Source organism: Scyliorhinus canicula, chromosome 3 (genome assembly GCF_902713615.1).
Source record: "Scyliorhinus canicula chromosome 3, sScyCan1.1, whole genome shotgun sequence".
Classification (NCBI taxonomy): domain Eukaryota; kingdom Metazoa; phylum Chordata; class Chondrichthyes; order Carcharhiniformes; family Scyliorhinidae; genus Scyliorhinus; species Scyliorhinus canicula.
In genome coordinates this window covers 251,151,438-251,171,347 of record NC_052148.1, presented here as the reverse complement: position 1 = coordinate 251,171,347, position 19,910 = coordinate 251,151,438, and the positions used below count along the sequence as shown (strand labels likewise).

The window sequence follows — 19,910 nt, the reverse complement described above, 5'->3', positions numbered from 1 at the left end:
GTCCTCAGCTCTGTGAGACAGTAGTGCGAACCATCATTGCCGCCCTACTTTACCCCAAAGTCCAGCGAAGTAGATTGTTAATGGCCCCATTGTTTTTTATATTTGTAGATGCAATAGTTACTTTATTTTAAAATGCAGCATCAAAGTAGACTTTTATTTTGGATGGGTGTTATCTCAGCATATCCAAGTCGAAAACAGAACATCTGCGGACAGCGATCATAATATCAACTATGGGAAAGGACAAAGAACAATCCGGTGAAAAGTTATTAATCTGGGGAGGGCCTGTTTCAATAGCATGAGTTGGAATCTGGCCATGGGAGATTGGAATCAAAGAGAAAGACAGACAGAACTGTGGTTGAGAAATGGGCTATCTTTAAGGAGCAGAGGGACCTGAGTGTGTATGCACACAAATTGTTGAAGGTGGCATGGCAGAATAAGAAAGCATTTAGTAAAGCACACAAGATCCTGGGTTTTACAAGTAGAAGCGTTGGGTAAAAGCATGGAAGATATGTTTCTAAAACACTTTATAAAGCCCAGTTCTCTTCCACACTTTAGAAAGGATGTGCAGGTTTTAGGGAAAAGATTTATGAGAATGGTTCCAGGAGTGAAAGACTTCAGGTAAGAGGTTCTGCCTGTGGTAAACCACTGTAGTATATTATATGTATTGTGGAAAGCTGCTACTGTATTACATGTAATGTGGTAAACCACTGCATGATGGCTCCACCTCCCCTCGGGCTCGGTATAAAGGTGGCTGATCTCCGCCCCTGCTCCAGTTCGGGATCAGAGGCCAGGAGGCTTTCTGTTTAGCTTATTAAAGCCTCAGCTACGTTCACTGCTCGTCTTGTGTTCATTGATGGCACATCACTGCCATTAACACATTCTTATCTCTTGCCACTATCAACACCCTTCTGAGCCATGATCACCACCATTTACATTCCCTTTGCATTTTTGTCCACAACATCTTTGTCAATCTCCACCTATCACTGGCCCTCTAACCAGCCCCATTGCTCTCCTCCTACTCTTCACCCCCACATAAATCTCATTCTTTTTCCAGTTCTCTCTAACTTTGACTTCAATTGTTACCTCTCCACAGATGCTGTTAGATATTCATTTCCGGGGTGTGGGCGTCGCTTGTTAGGCCAGCATTCATTGCCTTTCCCTAGTTGCTGTTCCAAAGGTGGTGGTGAGTTGCCATCTTGAACCGCTGAGGTACACCCACTGTGCTGTTAGGGAGGGCATTCCAGGATTTTGACCCAGCGACAATGAAGGAACGGCGATATATTTCCAAGTCAGGGTGGTGAGTGACTTGGAGGGGAACCTCCAGGTAATGAGATTCCCACATATCTGCTGCTCTTGTCCTTTTAGATGTTAGTGGTTGTAGATTTGCAAAGTGCTGTCTAAGGAACCGTGGTGAGTTACTGCAGTGCATCTTGTAGATGGTATACATAGCTGCCACTGTTTGTTGGTGGTGGAAGGTTTCAATGTTTGTGGAAGTGGAGCAATCGAGCGGGCTGCTTTGGCCTGGATGGTGTCAAGCTTCTTGAGTGTTGTTGGAACTGCACTCATCCAGGCATGTGGAGAGTATTCCTTTACACTCCTAACTTGTACCTTGTAGATGTTGGACAGGCTCCGGGGGGGGTATACTCGCTGTAGGATTTCTAGCCTTTGTCCTGTCTTGGTAGCCACAGTGTGTGTATATATGTATATTGCTTGTCCAGTTCAGTTTTTGATTAATGGTAACTCCAGGATGTTGATTATGGGGGATTCAGCGATGGTAATGCAATTGAATGCCATGGGGCGATGGTAAGATCCTCTCTTGTCGGAGATGGTCATTGCCTGGCACTTGTGTGGCACAGATATAACTTACTACTTGTAGCCCAAGCCTGGATATTGTCCCTGTCTTGCTGTATTTGAACATAGACTGCTTCATTATCTGAGGAGTCACAAACGGTGCTGAACATTGTGCTGTCATCCGCAAACATCTTCACTTCTGACCTTATGATGGAAAGGAGGTCATTGATAAAGCAGCTGAAGATGGTTGGGCTTAGGCGACTACCCCGAGAAACTCCTGTAGTGATGTCCTGGAGCTGAGATAATTGACCTCCAACCACCATAGACATCTTCCTTTGTGCCAGGTATCACTCCAACCAGTGGAGAGTTTTCCCCCTGATTCCTATTGACTCCAGTTTAGGTAAGGCTCCTTGGTGCCATACCCAGTCAAATGCTGCCTTAATGTCAAGTGCAGTCACTCTCACCTCACCTCTGACATTCAGTTCTTTTGCCCATGTTTAAACCAAGGCTGTAATGAGGTCAAGAACTGAATAACCCTAGCAGAACCCAAACTGAGCAGGTTATTGCTGAGTGAGTGCTGCTTGTTAGCACTGTTTGTTTTTTTATATTTCTTTATTCTCCTTTTTCGCATTTTCTCCCAAATTTATACCCACCAATAATAAACAATAATCAGTAACAAATATGTCAATCCCCATATCAATAACAACGATCCCATCCTTCCACCAAACCCAAATATTCGGCCACATGTTCACATAAACAAATGACAAAAAGGAATCAGGAATCCCCCATAGGCCCCATTAAAACGCATCGCCCCCCAGCCCTCCCACCCACCCCCTCCAAACTAATGTTCGATGTTTTTGTTTAGGTTCTTTTTTAAAAAATTTAGAGTATCCAATTATTTTTTCCAATTAAGGGGCAATTTAGCATGTCCAATCCACCTATCCTGCAAATCTTTTGGATTGTGGGGGTGAAACCCACGCAGACACGTGGAGAAGGTGCAAACTCCTCACGGACAGTGACCCAGGGCCGGGATTCGAACCTGGGTCCTCAACGCTGTAGGCAGCAATGCTAACCACTGTGCTACCATGCTGCCCATATGTTCGATGTTATCCAGTTCTTGAAAATGCATTATGAATAATGCCCGTGAATTGTAGAACCCCTGTGTCCTTCCCCTCAGTTCAAACTTAAACTTCTCAAGAGTCAAGAATTCCAACAGATGCCCCCCGCCACGCCAGGGCACAGGGTGTAGAGATTGCTCTCCAACCCATCAGGATCCGCCTTTGGGCGATCAACAAGGCAAAGGCTACAACATCTGCCTCCGCACCCGTTTCCAACCCTGGCTGGTCCAACACCCCGAATATGGCCTCCCAGAAGCCCAAGTCCAGTTTCACGTCCACCACTTTAGAAATTACCCTAAAAACCTCCTTCCAGTAATCCTCTAGCTTTGGACAGGACCAAAACATATGAACGTGATTAGCACCCCTATCTTCAACTCCTTCAAAGAATCGGCTCATCCTCGCCCTCGTGAGGTGTGCTCTGTATACCACCTTCAGCAGTATCAGCCCCAACCTCGCGCACGAGGTGGAGGCATTCACTCTCCAGAGCACCTCACATCAGAACCCCTCCTCCATATCCTCTCCCAACTCTTCCTTCCACTTTGCTTTGATCCCTTCCGTGGTGCCTTCTCCTCTTCCAAAATAGCTCCGTAGACCGCTGACACTACCCCCTTCTCCAGTCCCCCTGTCGTCAGCACCTCCTCCAGCAATATGGAGGCCGGCTCCTCCGGGAAGTTCTGTATCTCCTTTCTGGCAAAATCTCGAACCTGCATGTATCTAAACATTTCCCCCTGCTCCAACCCATACTTCGCTTCCAGCTCCTTCAATCCTGCAAACCAACCCCTCAGAAACAAATCTTTTAGTGTCTTAATCCCCTTCTCCTCCCATTTCCGAAAATTTCTATCCCACCTCCCTGGCTCAAATCTGTGGTTCCCCCAAATCGCCATTTCCCTTGACCCTGCCCCCAACCCGAAGTGTTGGCGGAACTGCCTCCAAATTCTCAATGAAGCTATTATTACCGGACTCCCTGAGTACTTCCCCGGGGCTATCGAGAGCGGTGCTGTTGCTAGTGCTTTCAATCCTGACCCCTTGCACAAGCTCTCCTCCATTCTGACCGACTGGGAATCAACCCCTCTTACCCAGCTCCGCACCTTCTCCACATTCGCTGCCCAGTAGTAATGCATCAGGTTCAAAAGACCCAAACCCCCTGCCTGCCTTCCCCTCTGTAGTAGCACCTTTCTAACTCTGGCCACCTTCCCTCCCCATATGAAGTACGTATTCCTTCCCTCAATCTCTATGAAAAATCAGCAGGCATTGAAAAATAAACAGAAATCGTGGCAATACGTTTATTTTAACCGCCTATACCCGACCCGCCAGTGACAGAGGGAGACCATCCCATCTTGCCAGATCAGCTTTCACTCTCCCCACCAAACTAGAAATTGTCATCACTTTCCTAATGATGGCAAGTAGGCTGATGGTGGTAATTGGCTGAGTTGGATTTGTCCTGTTTCTTGTGTAGAGGACACACCTGGGCAATTTTCCACATTGCCAGGTAAATGCGATTGTTGTAGCTGTACTGGAACAGCTTGGCTAAGGGAGCTGAGATTGTCCAGAATTTCTGTTTTTGTTTTAGATTCCAGCGCCCACAGTAATTTGCTTTCATCTCAGTTGAGAGGATCATTTGGTGAAGCTGGGGCTATTCTCTTTAGAGAAGGTTGTGAAGAGCAAATGAAATGGGAAAGGGTGAAGGTGGCCTTCAGAAACAATTTTAAAGATCTTGACCTAGAGCTTATCATTATGAGAATGTTGACATGTTGTTTTCCTATTATAAATACCAATCTAGAATGCCTGATACAAATTGTGGCACAAGAAGTAGGCTAATGTGGAAATTAAGTGTGTGGCATAATCAGACCTTTTAATATATAATTAACAGGTGTCCTTGGTGTTGCTCACAGTAAGTCAAGGGATGGTCTATTTTATAATAATGAAGACATTTGATCTGTAGGGAATACAAGAAGCCAAATTTAATTTTTATTAAATGAGATTGGGATTAAATCCCACAACTCAATCCATTATTATGTTAAACCCTTAAATGAATGTCCTTTTTTATACAGATATGTTCATTTACCTCTATATTTAACTTATCCCAATACACTAAGTTGAAAATACCAGTAAAATGATTTGCCAGATCTACTGTGTGAAGTTCTGTCAATTCTTTACAGAAAGGATGCAAGAGCATTAGCGATGGTGTGGAGAGGGGATTCACGACGATGTTGCCAGGACTGAAAAAGTGCAGCTATGAGGAAAGAGTGGATGGGTTTGGGTTGTCTCCTTGGAACAGAGGCAACTGGGGAGATTTGACTGAGAAATACAAAACATTTCAAGATAAAGATTGATTGATTTTTAAAGAAGAAAGGAGTAAACGGTTATGGTGTTCGGGTGGGAAAGTGGAGCTGAGTCCACAAAAGATGAGCCATGATCTCATTGAATGGCGGAGCAGGCTCGAAGGGCCAGATGGCTTACCCCTGCTCCTAGTTCTAATGTTCTTATACGAATTAGGAGCAGGAATCGGCCCTTCAACCTGCTCCTCCATTCAATAAGAGCATGGCTGATCTGATTGTAACTTCTACCCCACATTCCTACCTACCCCCGATAACCTTTTACCCCTTGTTAATCAAGAATCTATCTAGCTCGCCCGTCTCCCACTCCCTTTTGGGGAAAAGAGTTCCAGAGATTCATGAAAAGAATTCTTCTCATCTCTGTCTTCAAAGAGCGATCCCTTGTTTTTAAACTGACTCTCTAGTTCTAGATGACAAGAGGAAGCATTCATCCTGTCAATCTATGTCAGAATCTTAAAGCTTTCGATCAAGTTGCCTCTTACTCTTCTAAACTCTCGTGAGTACAGACCTAACCTCTCCAACCTTTCCTCATAAGACAACCTGCCAATTCCTGGTATTAGCCAAGTAACTCTGAACTGCATCGAAAGCATTTACATCTTTCCTTAAATATGGAAACCAACAGTGTACACAATATTTCAGGTGTGATCTCACCAATGTCCTGTACAACTGAAGCATAACATCCATACTTTTGTAATTAATTCCCCTCACAATAAATAATAACATTCTATCAGCTTTCCTAATTACTTTCTGTATCTGTATACTAGCCTTTGTGATTCATGCACTGACACCCAAATTCCTCTGCACCTCGGAGCTCTGCAATTTCTCACCATTTAGATAATAAACTTTTAATTCTTCCTGCCAAAATAGATATTTTTACTTTCCCCCACATTATATACCATTTGCTAGAGTATTGCCCACTCATTTAACCTATCTATGATCCTTTGTAGCCTCCTTAAGTTCTCTTCACAATTTACTTTCCTATCTATCTTTGTGTCTTCAGAAAATTTAGCAGCCAAACCTTTAATCCCTTCAATAAAGTCATTTATATAAACTGTAAATGTTGAGGCCCTAGCACTGATGCCTGTGATACACCACTTGTCACATCCTGCCAACCAGATCAGGACTCATTTATGCCAACTGTGTTTCCTGTTGGCTAGCCAATCTCCAATCTATGAAAAAGTTATTCTCTCTCCCCCCCCCCCCCCCAACCATGAGCTTTTATTTTCTGCAATAATCTTGGATGTGGTACCTCATCAAATCCCTGGAAATCTAAGTACAGTGCATCCACCAGTTCTCCTTTCTCCACTGCACATGTGACTCCTTCAAATAACTTAAATGAATTGATTAAGCATGATTTCAATTTTACAAAACCATGTTGACTCTGCCCATTTGCCTTGAATTGTTCGAAGTGCCCTGCTTATTACATCTTTAATAATGGCTTCTAATATTTTCCCTAAGACAGAATTTAGGCTAACTGGCATGTACTTTCCTGCTTTTTGAAAAAAGGAGTAACAGTGTGAGGCGCCCTGGATAGAGTTCATGGGCAAGGCCTATTTACATTAGTAGAGAAATCAGTGACTGGGACATAGATTTAAAGTGATTGATAGAATGATTAGAGGGGAGATGAAATTCTTTTTCACCCAGAGGGTTGTAGGTATATGGAACCTACTGCCTGAAAGGCAGTAGAGGCAGAAACTCTCAACTCATTTCAAAGGTGTCTGGATATATGCCTGAAGTGCAGTAATTCGCAGGGCAACAGACCAAATGCTGGAAAGTGGGATTAGGCTGGATGGCTCATTTTCCTGCCGACGCAGACACGATGGGCTAAGTGTCCTCTTTCTTTGCTAGAAACCTTCTATGATTCTTTTGGTCATACAAAACTTGAGCATTGCTAAAAAATATAAGACATTTTTTGTCGAAGCTTTTCGTCTTGCATGCCCTGATGCGTGCGAGACGAAAAGCTTTGATAAAAAATGTATTTTTTCAGGGGTATTTTACGGTTCTGTTCTATGATTAGAGTTTGATATCTGGGACATTTACTGAGTACTGACTTGGAAAGGAACTTTGTCCTTTCTCCAGGTTGTGGTTTGACCTGATCATAAATTGTGAGGTTAGATCATTTAAAATATTCTGAGGCTGTCTAAAGACATCCTGCGATCCCTTGGATATGCTTTGAGGGAGTAGAACTGGAATACTTGGCAGTGGATCGGCCCAAAAAAGGAGGTTCATTAATAACGAGTGGAGAGGCTGAGGCCAGGTGCAGCAGGAATTAAAAGTTTCTGCTTAAAGAAGCAGCACATAAAAAATGTGAGTAGCAAACTTGGTGGAACTGGACCAATATCCTATAATGACAGAGAAGTATGGTCTGTAGTATGGTGAAGAAAGTATGGTCTGTTCGAAGTTTGAGGCTAGTGATCTGCCAATAATGTGTATGTACGTTGTAAAGGGAGGTGACTATGGCAGCGAAAACAATTGCAAAGTAGTAGATTGTGACTCTGCAAAATGTTTTAATAAAAAGTGGTAACAAATCAACACAGCAGAATGTTTTAACAACTGAGTAAGCAGTACGCCTTCACTCACTGCTCTCCAGAAGTGGAATAACTGGTCCTTTGAGGTTTGGCATTCGGTGCTGTGATCTATTTTTGATACAACTGGCTGCACTGGATTGCTGTGACTCAGTGTGCTGCTTGTCAGCTGACACTGATACTGTGATGTAAGAGGAAATGCAAAGCATAGAGCACCCAAACTTTTACCTGCTAAAGCAGAATGGTAAGGTGTTTGAATTTGATTTCCCATTCTTTCTCTTTCTCTTTCTGTCTCTCTCTCTCTCCCCCTCTGTTCTCTTTTTCTCTCATTGGTAATAGTCAATTAGCTTCTCCATGCTTCAGTATTCTGTTATAATTGTAATCACTTGAAATGATGTTGACAAAGTTCTGGATTACTTTTGAAGTCAAAGGCCTTCAAACTAAGCATAGCATATTCACAGTAAGGTTGTGTAGATGTTTTTAAATGAGCTCAGCTGGTAAAAATAGAAACAAGGGCAGTATTTTTGTGGTATTTTTGACATGCATGTGTTGAATCGGTATAAAAGAAATTCTCTCAAAGGATGTTTGCTTACCACGAAGACTGAAATTGAATGCCAGTTAAAATGTAATTCTTTATAATGCTAATTTATATATTTTATAACTTAGTGATAAAGGTAATTAAGTAACTAACTCTACATAGCATTTTCCCTTTTCTTTTAAGGTTTTTAGAAGTTAGGATAGCTGCAAGCGTTGGGTATCTGAACAGCTGGTCATGTAAATGGCATGTGTGTAATTGTCTCGTGCACGTCTTCCAGTTGTACGGAGGCTACTTTGTTCCATCAATTAATCTTTTACCACGCTGAATGTTTGAAATACCTGTTTGATACCTCTATTTTGGGTGATCTCTACCTATTGTGTTAACATGCAAATCACATTACAAAATACTTTAATGTTCAGTCAAGTACTTAAAATTTTTAAGAAAATATAATTAAGTTCCATAAGTGTATAACATATATATGAGGGCATAAGTATATGATGTGCATCAATTACAGAAGTCTGTTTTGCTTGACATTCAGACTTGTGCTTTGCAGATGTAGAAATGCTGGATTCAGCTTTCAAATATAAGGGCATTTCTCCCTTGAGAAATTAGCAAAATAAATAATTCTTGTAATAAAGTACTTCAGTATGTTTGTGTGTTATTCATGTGACAGATTTGAATTATACTTGTAAAGTACCACCGTGCCACTATTATCAGTAAGATTCCTCAGGAACATTTTTCACTCTTCAGTGACAAGTTATCATAGGTTAAGGCTTTTAAGACATGTGTCCAAACAACGTTCCTTCATGGTTCTGAGCCTCTTGGTATGTGTTGCTTGACTTCCTCCAGACGATGCGTGAAATCCAGGAGAAAGTGAGAGGTTGATTTCTGGCAAAAAGGACTAAAGTTGCAATATAGACAGTATAGAGAGGACAGGCATATACCAATCTGCACTTGCACTCACCCCCCCCCCCCCCCCCCCCCCCCTCCCCAACCCCCCAGACAGGACTTGTAGCAAGGTTGGTAACTTCTCTCTTAATTTCCAAAGAGACAGTATCCATCACCAAAGAGACAATATGCAAATCCTTGGTTAGGCCACCATTAGAATATTGAGTCTGGTTCTGGTCCCCACACTTCAGGAAAGCTGTAAAGTCCCTTGAGTTTAGGCAGTGGTTTGCCGGAATGGTTCCAGTAATGAAAATTTAGCTACAGTTAGATTGGTGAAGCTGAGGTTGTTAACAGAGCAAAGGAGATTGAGGAGAGAATTGATAGAAGTGTACAAGATTATTGCAGGTTTAGATAGGGTAGACAAAGAAAAGCTGTTGCTGGTATAAAGGAATAGGGCACAGCGATTTACGATTTTGGGCAAGAAATACAGGGGAATTGTGAGGAAGAACAATTTAATGCAGGAAGCACTAATGACCTGGATGGTCGAAGTGAAGATTTTGAATGATTTCAGGAGGAATTTGAATGGGCATTTGATAGAAATAAAGTTGCAGAGCTACAGAGTTAGAGTGGAGGAAAAAGGACTGACTGGATTTTTTTTATGCAGTAAGCCAACGTGGACTTGATGAACCGAGTGGCCTTCTTCTGTGCTGTAATGACTCTTAAGTGGGCAGATAGGAAAATGCAACCTCAGTGGACTCCAGAAGATTTTGGATTCTCAATTTAAACACTTTGCATTGAGTAAAGTCATTACTAAAACACTAATGAAATGTATCCTGTCCTGATTGCTGATGGGTTTAATTCTAGGAACAATTCTATAGTACCTTATCATCACTCTGGAAAATGCCACAACCAGTACTTGAAATGCAGTCACTATGTGTACAATCATTTTACACTTTGCGAGATTCTACAGATAGCATTGAGATGATTAACCATGTAGTGTGATTTTGGGGTTCAAGTTCAGAAAATAACTTGTCCTGGGACACTGGGAGAACTCACTGCTTAGAGAATATCTATTTGGAGAGACCAACCTCAGTTTAACTTCTCATTTTCAGCGTGATACCCCTGAATTGCTGCACTGAATGTCAGTCTAGTTTATTGATTCAAGGCTTGGGGAGAGATCTAAATGCACAACTTTCTGAATCTGTGGGATGATTGCTGCCAACTCAGCCAAGCTCTTGATACTTGTGCAATAGCTATTTCTTGCGATCCTATTCGTAAGGATTTATCTTGAGAAATATGTAAATTCACTGTCACTTGCTTTTATTGAGCATCACTTGCTTGATTTTTCAGCTGAGGGTGACGGGCAGATCTGTGCTGTTATGCCCCTTGTAAATTTGATGATCAAGTCCTTTAAGTCAATTTGACAGTTTCTCTGTGCCATTTTTCTTGTGTACTTTTGTTGTTACATACCAATTGTTTTAAAAGAACTCACCCCCCTTCCTGATTTATCATGGTTGCTCCACCTGACTCTTGTGTTGGGAGTCTGCTACTTTTTCTTGTCAACTAGTAAAGAGATTTGTACAGAAACAGGCCTATCCACATGAGGTGTCTTTTTTTTTAATTTAGAGTACCCAATTCATTTTTTTCCAATTAAGGGGCAATTTAGTGTGGCCAATCCACCAACACTGTACATCTTTGGGTTGTGGGGGCGAAACCCACGCAAACACGGGGAGAATGTGCAAACCCCACACGGACAGTGACCCAGAGCCAGGATCGAACCTGGGACCTCGGTGCCGTGAGGCAGCAAGGCTAACCCACTGCGCCATATGAGGTGTATTATGGGGATCTTTTTTAAACCTCTTTATATGTGGAAATTGAGGATGAGGAATTTTGCAATGAAGGTAGGTAATGCAATATTCTACAAATTCAGATTATATGGTCGTCAAGTATGCTATCGTATCTGGAATATATTTTAAATTTGACTATATCTATATAGACTGATTTGAATGAAAATGTATGCTTTGATCTATGTTCCTTTTGCCAATAAATGTTTCACGCTAAATAGATTAGAATTTCATTTGACCAAAATCATATGTTGTACCATGTACAGTAAATATTATCACTTGTTACCTCCCTCTGTACTTGTTCTTCATAAATCTTTAAGAATTTTTTTCAAATGTTTAAGTCGGTTTTGATCATTGTATTTTCCGTTTTCCCTTAGAGTTCTGGAATTGAGACCTTAGTTGAGGAGCTTTGTTCCAAATTGAAAGAATTGCAGAATAAGCAAAAAGGTATGTTTATTTCAAATTTTGAGTACTTGCTGTTGCAGCTGTTAGAAAACTACAATAAAGGGTCGGCAACAAAGGCCTGAATCCAAAATGTCACATGGCAAACTTACTTTTGGCAGAGTTGCAGAATACTTCTGAAAACCTGTAGAGTCTGCTGCAAAACTATCAGAAAGGATATTTTCCTTTAGTAATGTTCAAATATTCATGTATTCACAAAAGAAAATATTTGTTGAAGTATTATCATCAACCTGTTTGGCTACCCAGATTTTCACAGATATTTAAATGTAAACTTTATATTGCAAAAACAATTGGATGTGTTCTTATTGATTAAATTATGTTCTGATAAATATGCTTCAGCATTATTGCTGTTCAGATTTATAGGGAAGGCATGCACATGATCCTATGGAATTGTTATTTCCAGTGTTTGGTTGGCTGTCCGTGGAGCATAATGAGCTGGTTAGAAGATAGTTCTCTCCATTAAATAAGCTCCATCAAAACCAACTTGTTTTTAAAAACCAATGGATGGGCTGAAACATACTGAAACATCATATGATAAAGAATAAGTTATATAGTTCAGTAACATACATTTCCTTCTTGTCAAGTTTCAAGATTTGTGACCCAGTTCTCCAAAGAAAGGATTTGTAAATGATTACATTTGAAATGTGAGCATTTGCACAAATTCCTAGGAAGGACTGAGACAAAAGATGGTTAACATGATGACGAGGTGAGCCTTGGAATTGTTTCCCCAAAGGCTGAAGGACATAAGGAATAGGAGCAGGAACAGACCATTCAGTATCTTAGAGCCTGCATCAGGCATTCAATAATATCTAGACTAATATTATACAGTACCTCAATTCCTCCACCCTATTCCCATATCGTTTGATTCCCTTAATATCCAAAAATCTATTGATATCTGTCTTAAACATTCTAAATGACTAAAACATAATCTTTTGGTTTTGAGAATTCTAAAGATTTGCAAAACTTTGAGTGAAGAAATTTTATTCTCTTCTCAGTCCAAAATAGCTGACCCCTTATTCTGAGTAGAATAAGAAGTTTTACAACACCAGGTTAGCTCCGAAAGCTAGTGATTAGAAACAAACCTGTTGGACTTTGACCTGGTGTTGTAAGACTTTCTGTGCTCACCCCAGTCCAATGCCGGCATCTCCTCGTCGTTATTCTGAGACTGTGCCCCTAGTTCTGGACTGCCCAGTGTCTACCCTGTCAAGCTCTTTGATGCTTATGAATTTTGCCCCAATATCTTGTTCTGTGATCTAAATTAATTCCTGCTTATTTCTATCTGCACCATCATAACTTTTGTCATTTCAAATATATTAACCGTGACTCCTCCACTCCCCAGTCTTTTTTGCAAGAAGAGGAAGTTTAGCTCTGAGAGTCTCTCTTTGTAGATTAAACTCCCTAAGTCCTGAAGCCATTACTTGATTCTGATACTTATTTTTTACCCATGCATGCTGTGTAATTAACACTGCTTTCCTTTCCATGTTTACTGAATTGATGTGGGTATAAACATCCTACTGTCTCTCTGACCTTCCCACACAGTGCACCCTCTGAGTGCTAATCTTGTCAGTCTCCTTCACATCCCATTAACCACCCTCCCACCACTAACCTTATGGTCTCCACCAGCAGATAAGGGATCATAACATCTCTTGACATCTCTTTCCGGAACCTCTGTTCATTAGTAAACAAGGTTAATTTTGTTAATGGAAAAGGCTCATGGGGGATATCAGGCCACCTTACTGCCTAACGCCCACACCAAGTTTCTGACACCCTCTGCTTTGCTCACTTAGCCTGATTTCTGGCATGCATCTGGTTTTTGGCTGGCCACTAGCACATGCTTAGTATCTTTACTTTTGAAGATCAAATTAGATAGAAATGCCAAAAACTCGCAGACTTTAGTGAAATCCCTAAAATAAATGTGAGAATGCTTTAAATATAACCGTTTCTTGAGCTCTTCCTCAGTTCTGTCCTCTAGAATCTCTTTTGTTTCGTTTTCCCTCTGTATAGTTTTGATTATTATTTACTGAGCTATTTGGGCAGATTTCATTTTACTGCTATCACTGTCCCTAGAATTTGGATAGTTTAAAAAAAAAGGAGAACGTATCAATTGAATTAAGATATATCGCCATTTTATCAGAAATACATAATAATAATCGCTTATTGTCACAAGTAGGCTTCAATGAAGTTACTGGAAGGTGCCACATTCCGGCACCTGTTCGGGGAGGCCAGTGCGGGAATTGAACTTGCGCTGCTGGCTTTGTTCTGCATTACTAGCCAGCTATTTAGCCCACTGTGCTTAACCAGCCCTAACTAACATTATGCCTATGTTAGTTAAAATATGTTTATTTAAGAACTTGTTTTACTGTAGTTTATGAGCATTGTACACTGAGAGAACTTGAAACAGCTGAATCGTTGTGTACAGTTTTAATGTTCCTGTGTGGCACCACACACAAATATAAAAAGGTCTGCTTCTTGCTCTTTGCAATTGTCAAAAGTTTCCATTTGCTATTTTACAAAAAAAACTTGTGAACCCTGGTGCAGTAATGGTGTTTAAGGTAAACTTGTTGACTTGATTAGACTCAACACTCTATTTTGACTTATGTCTTTATCCATTTATTTACACTGTCTTATCCATGTATTTACCATGTTTGAGTTCAGAATCTATGTGGTGTCTTATTAAAGTTACAGAGTGAATTCAGAAGCAATTAAGAACATGTGATGACTCTCACAGTTGTTCTAAATATTAATACAAATGTCATTGTTTATATCATCTGCTCCTGTTACATCCAACTGAATTCCCTTACATACTTCCCTTTAATGCAGGAAAAGTAGTGAAGCAAATAGCAATCATCCATGTAAGAGCAACTTGAATTTATTTTTCTATTCCTTCTTTTCTCTTCCCAAATTTCAGAAGAAAAGCAAGGTAATAAGAAAGTAGAAGGATCTCAATCTCCAGAAATCATAGAATCTCCTTCCACCAAGGATCAGGTAGAAATGTAAGTATGAACTGTTTTAGAATGCACATGACATTTCGGGACACGTCTTTTTTTAAATAATCTTTATTGTCACAAGAAGGCTTACATTAACACTGCAATGAAGTTACTGTGAAAATCCCCCAGTTGCCATATTCTACGAGTACATAGAGGGAGAATTCAGAACGTCCAAATTACCTAACAGCACGTCGTTTGGGACTGGTGGGAGGAAACCGGAGCACCCGGACGAAACCCACGCAGACACGGGGAGAACGTGCAGACTCCACACAGACCTAAGCCTAGAATTGAACCTGGGACCCTGGAGCTGTGAAGCAACAGTGCTAGCCACTGTGCACATTCTGACTTCCCATTTGCTGTCATTTTTCTTTCAATACAATTGGTGTTTCTAACTTTGTTAAGACAGAGTCTCCTGTGGTACATGCTGTCCATTATCTCCTTGAAAGACCAACAATGCCTGTACACCTTGGGTCGTCACTGGGCCACCCTCTGGGTTCCTCCATGGCCTGATGGGCGGCTGGGTTTTCAGGGTGTGCGATGGCCCCGTACACATGGGGTCCCATCTCCAGCATGCATCAACGCCGCTTCCAGGCCCCTGGGGGACTGGGATAACCAGCCATATTTTGTATATCTGTAAGGAATTGTAGAAGGAGAGAGACCAACATTTAGTTAGGGCTTCCACCCCGGTACCCTCAAATCCTCCAAGCATCCCCCACCCTTGTGTGTCCCGCCTTCTCTGAGTGCTATCACTAATCCAGTTGTGCTGGAAAACCTCATGAAATTTAAAAAATTTCATGTAATCATTGAATTTAAAGTTAACAAATGTCAAATAATCTATATCAATGATTTGGAAATGGGGATTAAATATAATACTTTGAAATTTGCAGGTGGTACAAAACAAGGTGGAAGTGCGTGTTGTGAGGAGGGTGCAAAGATGCTGCATGGGGCTTTGGAGGTGCTCAGTGAGTGGGCAAAAATCTGGCAGATGGAATACAATGAGAAATTAGGTTATTCACTGATTGGCAAATAGAAATACAGAGTATTTTTTAAATGGTGAGAGTGTTGAATTTCAAAGGGACTTGGGTGTGTCCTTGTTCATGAGTCACTGAAAGCTAACATGCAGGTACAGCAAGTAATTAAGAATACAAATGGTAAGCCAGCCTTTGTGTCAAGAGGATGTGCATGTAGGAGTAAAGATGTCTTACTGCAATTATACAGAACCATGGTGAGACAGCACCTGGAATATATTGTCCAGTTTTTCTCTTTAGTGAAGGAAAGATATACTTGCCAGAGATGGAGTGCAACAAAGGTTCCCCAAATTAATTCCTGGGATGGAGGGATTGTCCTATGAGGAATGATTAAATAGACTGGGCCTTTATTCTCTGGAGTTTCGAAGAATAAGAGGTGATCTCATTCAAACATACAAAATTCTTAAAAGGCTCAACAGGGTAGATGTTTCCCCTGGCTGGCTAAAACCAGGGAACACAGTCTCAGAATAAGGAGCAAACCATTTAGGAGGAGATGAGGAGGAATTTCATCACTCGGAGGGTGCCGAATCTTTGGCATTTCTTTCTCCATAGGGCTGTGGAGGCTCAACCGTTCAAGATTGAGATTGATAACTTTCTACAGATTAAAAATATCAGGGGATACTGGGATAGTGCAAGAAAATGGTGTTGAGTAGAAGATCAACCATTGAATGGTGTCGTGGGTGTAAAGGGGTGAATGGCCTCCTCCTGCTCCTGTTTCTTACATTGTGTAAAACATGGCATTCTCAATAATTAAAAAGGTTTACACGTCACCTAGTTCATTGGACTAATATCCATTTTCTTTTTAGGTATTATGAAGCATTTCCACCTCTTTCTGAGAAGCCAATCTGTCTACAAGAAATCATGACCGTGTGGAATAAGACCAAAGCTTGTTCATTTTCTGGTGGTTCTTCTTCATCTGCTGCTCCACAAACAAGCACTGATACGTCCTCTCCAAAAGATTGCAATAGTGAAGGTGAAGGTACTAGAGACCGAAGGAATGAGGCTTCCATCACTACAAGTAGTAGTCGTATGTTCAGAAGAAGTAAAAAAGAGAAAGAAAATAGGCACAACAACAGCTTGCCAGAACAGAAACCCACTACAGGAAAGAAGCAGATCCGACATAGGTCAGAAGGAAAGATGCGCCCTCGTTCATGGTCCTCTGGCTCCAGTGAAGCAGGCTCAAGCTCAAGTGGGAACCAGTATGAGTTAAAAGGTCCCACCAAAGCTGTCAAAATCAGACATAAGATGAGAGAAACTGCTCGGAACAAAAAGGGGCGAAATGGACAAGTTAGGCTATCTTTGAAATCTGTTGACAAAGATGATCGAAAAAGCACCTGTGGAAGCAGCAGCAGTGGACCTAACAAACAGCTGTGCAAAAAAGGAAAAAGGTTTATGAAAGAAACAAGAAGGAAATTAAAGGATACAAAAGATCTTGGCAATGAAAGTGGAAGAGAACAGGAATTCAAGGAAGAACCATTGTGGTACACTGAACCAATCACAGATTACTGGTTCCCTCCAAGTAGAAAAAGTAAGCTAGAAACTGCATACCGGAATAGTGTAGCTGCTAATGATAGTGAATCTTTGACTTTGGAAGAGCTTTCGGAGACGATGCAGGGTCTTTGTATTAGTAACAATAATTTCCAAACATACCTCGCAGCAGGTGCTTTCGTCGATGGTCACTTTGTTGAAATGCCTGCATTATTAGATGAGGCTAATGACCTCACTGGGACCTCAAACTGTTCTAATCCCAAGGACAGTGATATTTTAGATGATATGCATCTATCTGAATTTACTCACTTCTATGAAGTGGATATTCATCAATCCATATTGGATCCTAGTGCCTCAAATTCATTGCAAGGAGAGAGTCGAATTTTAAGCATGATTCGACGGAAAAGTATAGAGCAAACTGATTTTGAGGCAGACTGTTGTATAGTGTTAGATGGACTACAGTTGACAAGGGAAAGTGCAATATGGACAGATTCACAAGCTTCTCTTGACGCAGAAGGATTATTCTTAAATGATCTTGCAAATATAGCTCAATTTTGGGAGTGCTCTAGCTCTGATGAAGCAGAAGGGGAAAGCTTTGCTGGGGATTCCCCCATTACGCTTTCTCCCATTGTGGATAATACAGTGTGTGATGCAAGTAGTAGTACTGGCAATCAAGAAGAACACTTTTCAGAAACAAATGAAGGGTCTGGTTTAAACTCCACTTGTTTTTCTCTGTTTGAAGTGCAATATGATAACTCTACTTCACCATTCTGTTTTGATGGACTTAGCCTGGGAAATCAGAATAGTGATGTTGGAGGCTGGACAGATTTGCCAGGAAAATCACAGTCTCGTTTGCTTATATGGACCAAAAATAGTGCCTTTGATGAAAATGACCACTGCTCAAATCTTTCAACACGAACCTGCAGCCCATGGTCACATTCTGAAGAAACACGTTCAGATAATGAAACCTCCTTTGGTATTCAGATGGAGGAGTCCACTAAATTTAATGCAGATGAGATTGATTGTATAGTCCCAGGCATTTCGTCCAGCCTTCTTGATGAAGACCTTTTAGATTTATTGCATGAGGACACTCATTCACAAACAGATGGAGCTTTACGGAATATAACAAGCATGACTTTCAAACAGAAATCTAAGCTGGAGTCAGTGTGTGGAATTCAGTTGGAAGAAGAAGAAAATAAGGAATATGAAACTGTGGAAATTTTTGCTGAACAGATGGCCAGTCATGGGGATACCTATGGCTCAGAAGTTATAAAGGACATTTGGACAGCCATAGCAGAAAATGACACTGTAACAACACTAGATGTAGAACGATCAGAAGAGGATTTCTTTCATGGTGAGGTGAATGGTTGCCATTGCTGTTGTTTAGATATGGCAACTAAACAGGACATCCTGCAAGAGCCTCATGAAAAGGCAGTGCAGCGGTCTGAGTATCACTTGTGGGAATGCCAGAAGGAAAACTTGGAGGCCCAAGCTGTTGCAACTGGGGAACTTGCAGAGATAGATGTAGGTGATTACACAGCACCTTCTAAACCTTGGGATATTGGTGCTGACAAGGAAAGTGCTTTCATTCTTGGTGGCGTCTATGGAGAACTAAAAACATTTGACAGTTGTGGAGACTGGGGAGTAGTTCCCACTGATTCTGCAAAAGGTACTTTATTGCAGTGTGCAGCATCAGATGTTGTGACCATAGCAGGTACAGATGTCTTCATGACTCCAGGTAGCAATTTTGCTCCTGGCCACAGACCGTTGTGGCGATCTTGTGCTTCGTTCACACCATGTGACCAGACAAGACAAGGAGATGATAGGTTAAATACTGAGTTCTCTTTTATCTTCCATGAAGATTTATTAGGGAATTGCAGTAATTATCAGGGTCAGGAGCCTGGTGTTGAGTATTCATTTTCCTCCTTTGACCTAAACAATCCCTTTTCACAAGTTCTTCATGTGGAATGCTCATTTGAACCTGAAAGGCTTGCAACATTCAGTCCAAGCTTTAAGCCCAAATCTATACTGTGTTCAGACTCAGAAAGTGAAACATTTCATCCGAAAATATATAGTATTGACAAAACACAGTACCGGGCTATTCGAATCTCGCCACGGACTCATTTCCGACCAATATCTGCCTCTGAGCTTTCACCAGGCGGAGGAAGTGAGTCAGAATTTGAGTCAGAAAAGGAGGATGTTACTATACCTGTCCTCTGCCAGACAGATTTGTTTGAGGATCAACAGGCAGACTTAAAGCCATTGGAAGAAGATGCTGAGCGGGAAGGACATTATTATGGAAAGTCAGAGCTGGAATCGGGAAAATTCCTGCCCAGGTTAAAGAAAGCTGGAATGGAAAAGAGTGCTCAGACTTCACTGGATTCTCATGAAGGATCTGGTGGTCTTTTACAGCCAGAGCAGCAGTGTCCAGAATGTAATTTACAGGCATCAATGGGATGCACCACTGTGAATAGTTGTGAAATAGATTTCAAGTTGAAGGTACCATGTGATAAATTGGAAGCATTCCAGAATCATACAATAAACAGGAGCTTTTCTGGATTCAGTGAGGGGACTGGTGTTAGAGCAGCGTCACTACAAGATGTGAGTATCACTGTTTCTCTGTACATTTACAATTTGTGATTTCTTCTATATTGCAGGGAATAGTTTGCCAACAATGTTGCAGTAAGCTACTTTTTACTTCAATTTTTAGAGAAGTTATAATGAAATAATGTTTCAACCAGTTATTAATAATTATTCCATTGATCAGCTTAACTAGGTACGTTTTAAGACTCAATGAATCAAGATTACCTACACAGTCATTGTTTAATATAAGCAGTAGGTTGCTTGTTGAATTGATCACAGCAAGTCAAAGGTTACATTATTGCAATAAGTTATCAGAAAACTT

At 41.1% G+C, this 19,910-nt stretch overlaps 1 protein-coding gene across 4 annotated transcripts in view; it reads left to right on the top strand.

Annotated features, from left to right (window-relative positions):
* The window catches only part of kiaa0232 (KIAA0232 ortholog), a 129,668-nt gene that overhangs the window by 73,028 nt on the left and 36,730 nt on the right, over nt 1–19,910 (top strand). For all 4 annotated transcript variants that reach the window (XM_038792533.1, XM_038792534.1, XM_038792532.1 and 1 more), the window contains exons 4-6: nt 11,418–11,487; nt 14,411–14,495; nt 16,324–19,606. In XM_038792533.1, coding sequence (XP_038648461.1) covers nt 11,418–11,487; nt 14,411–14,495; nt 16,324–19,606 — 3,438 coding nt within the window. The remainder of the gene's footprint in view (nt 1–11,417; nt 11,488–14,410; nt 14,496–16,323; nt 19,607–19,910) is intronic.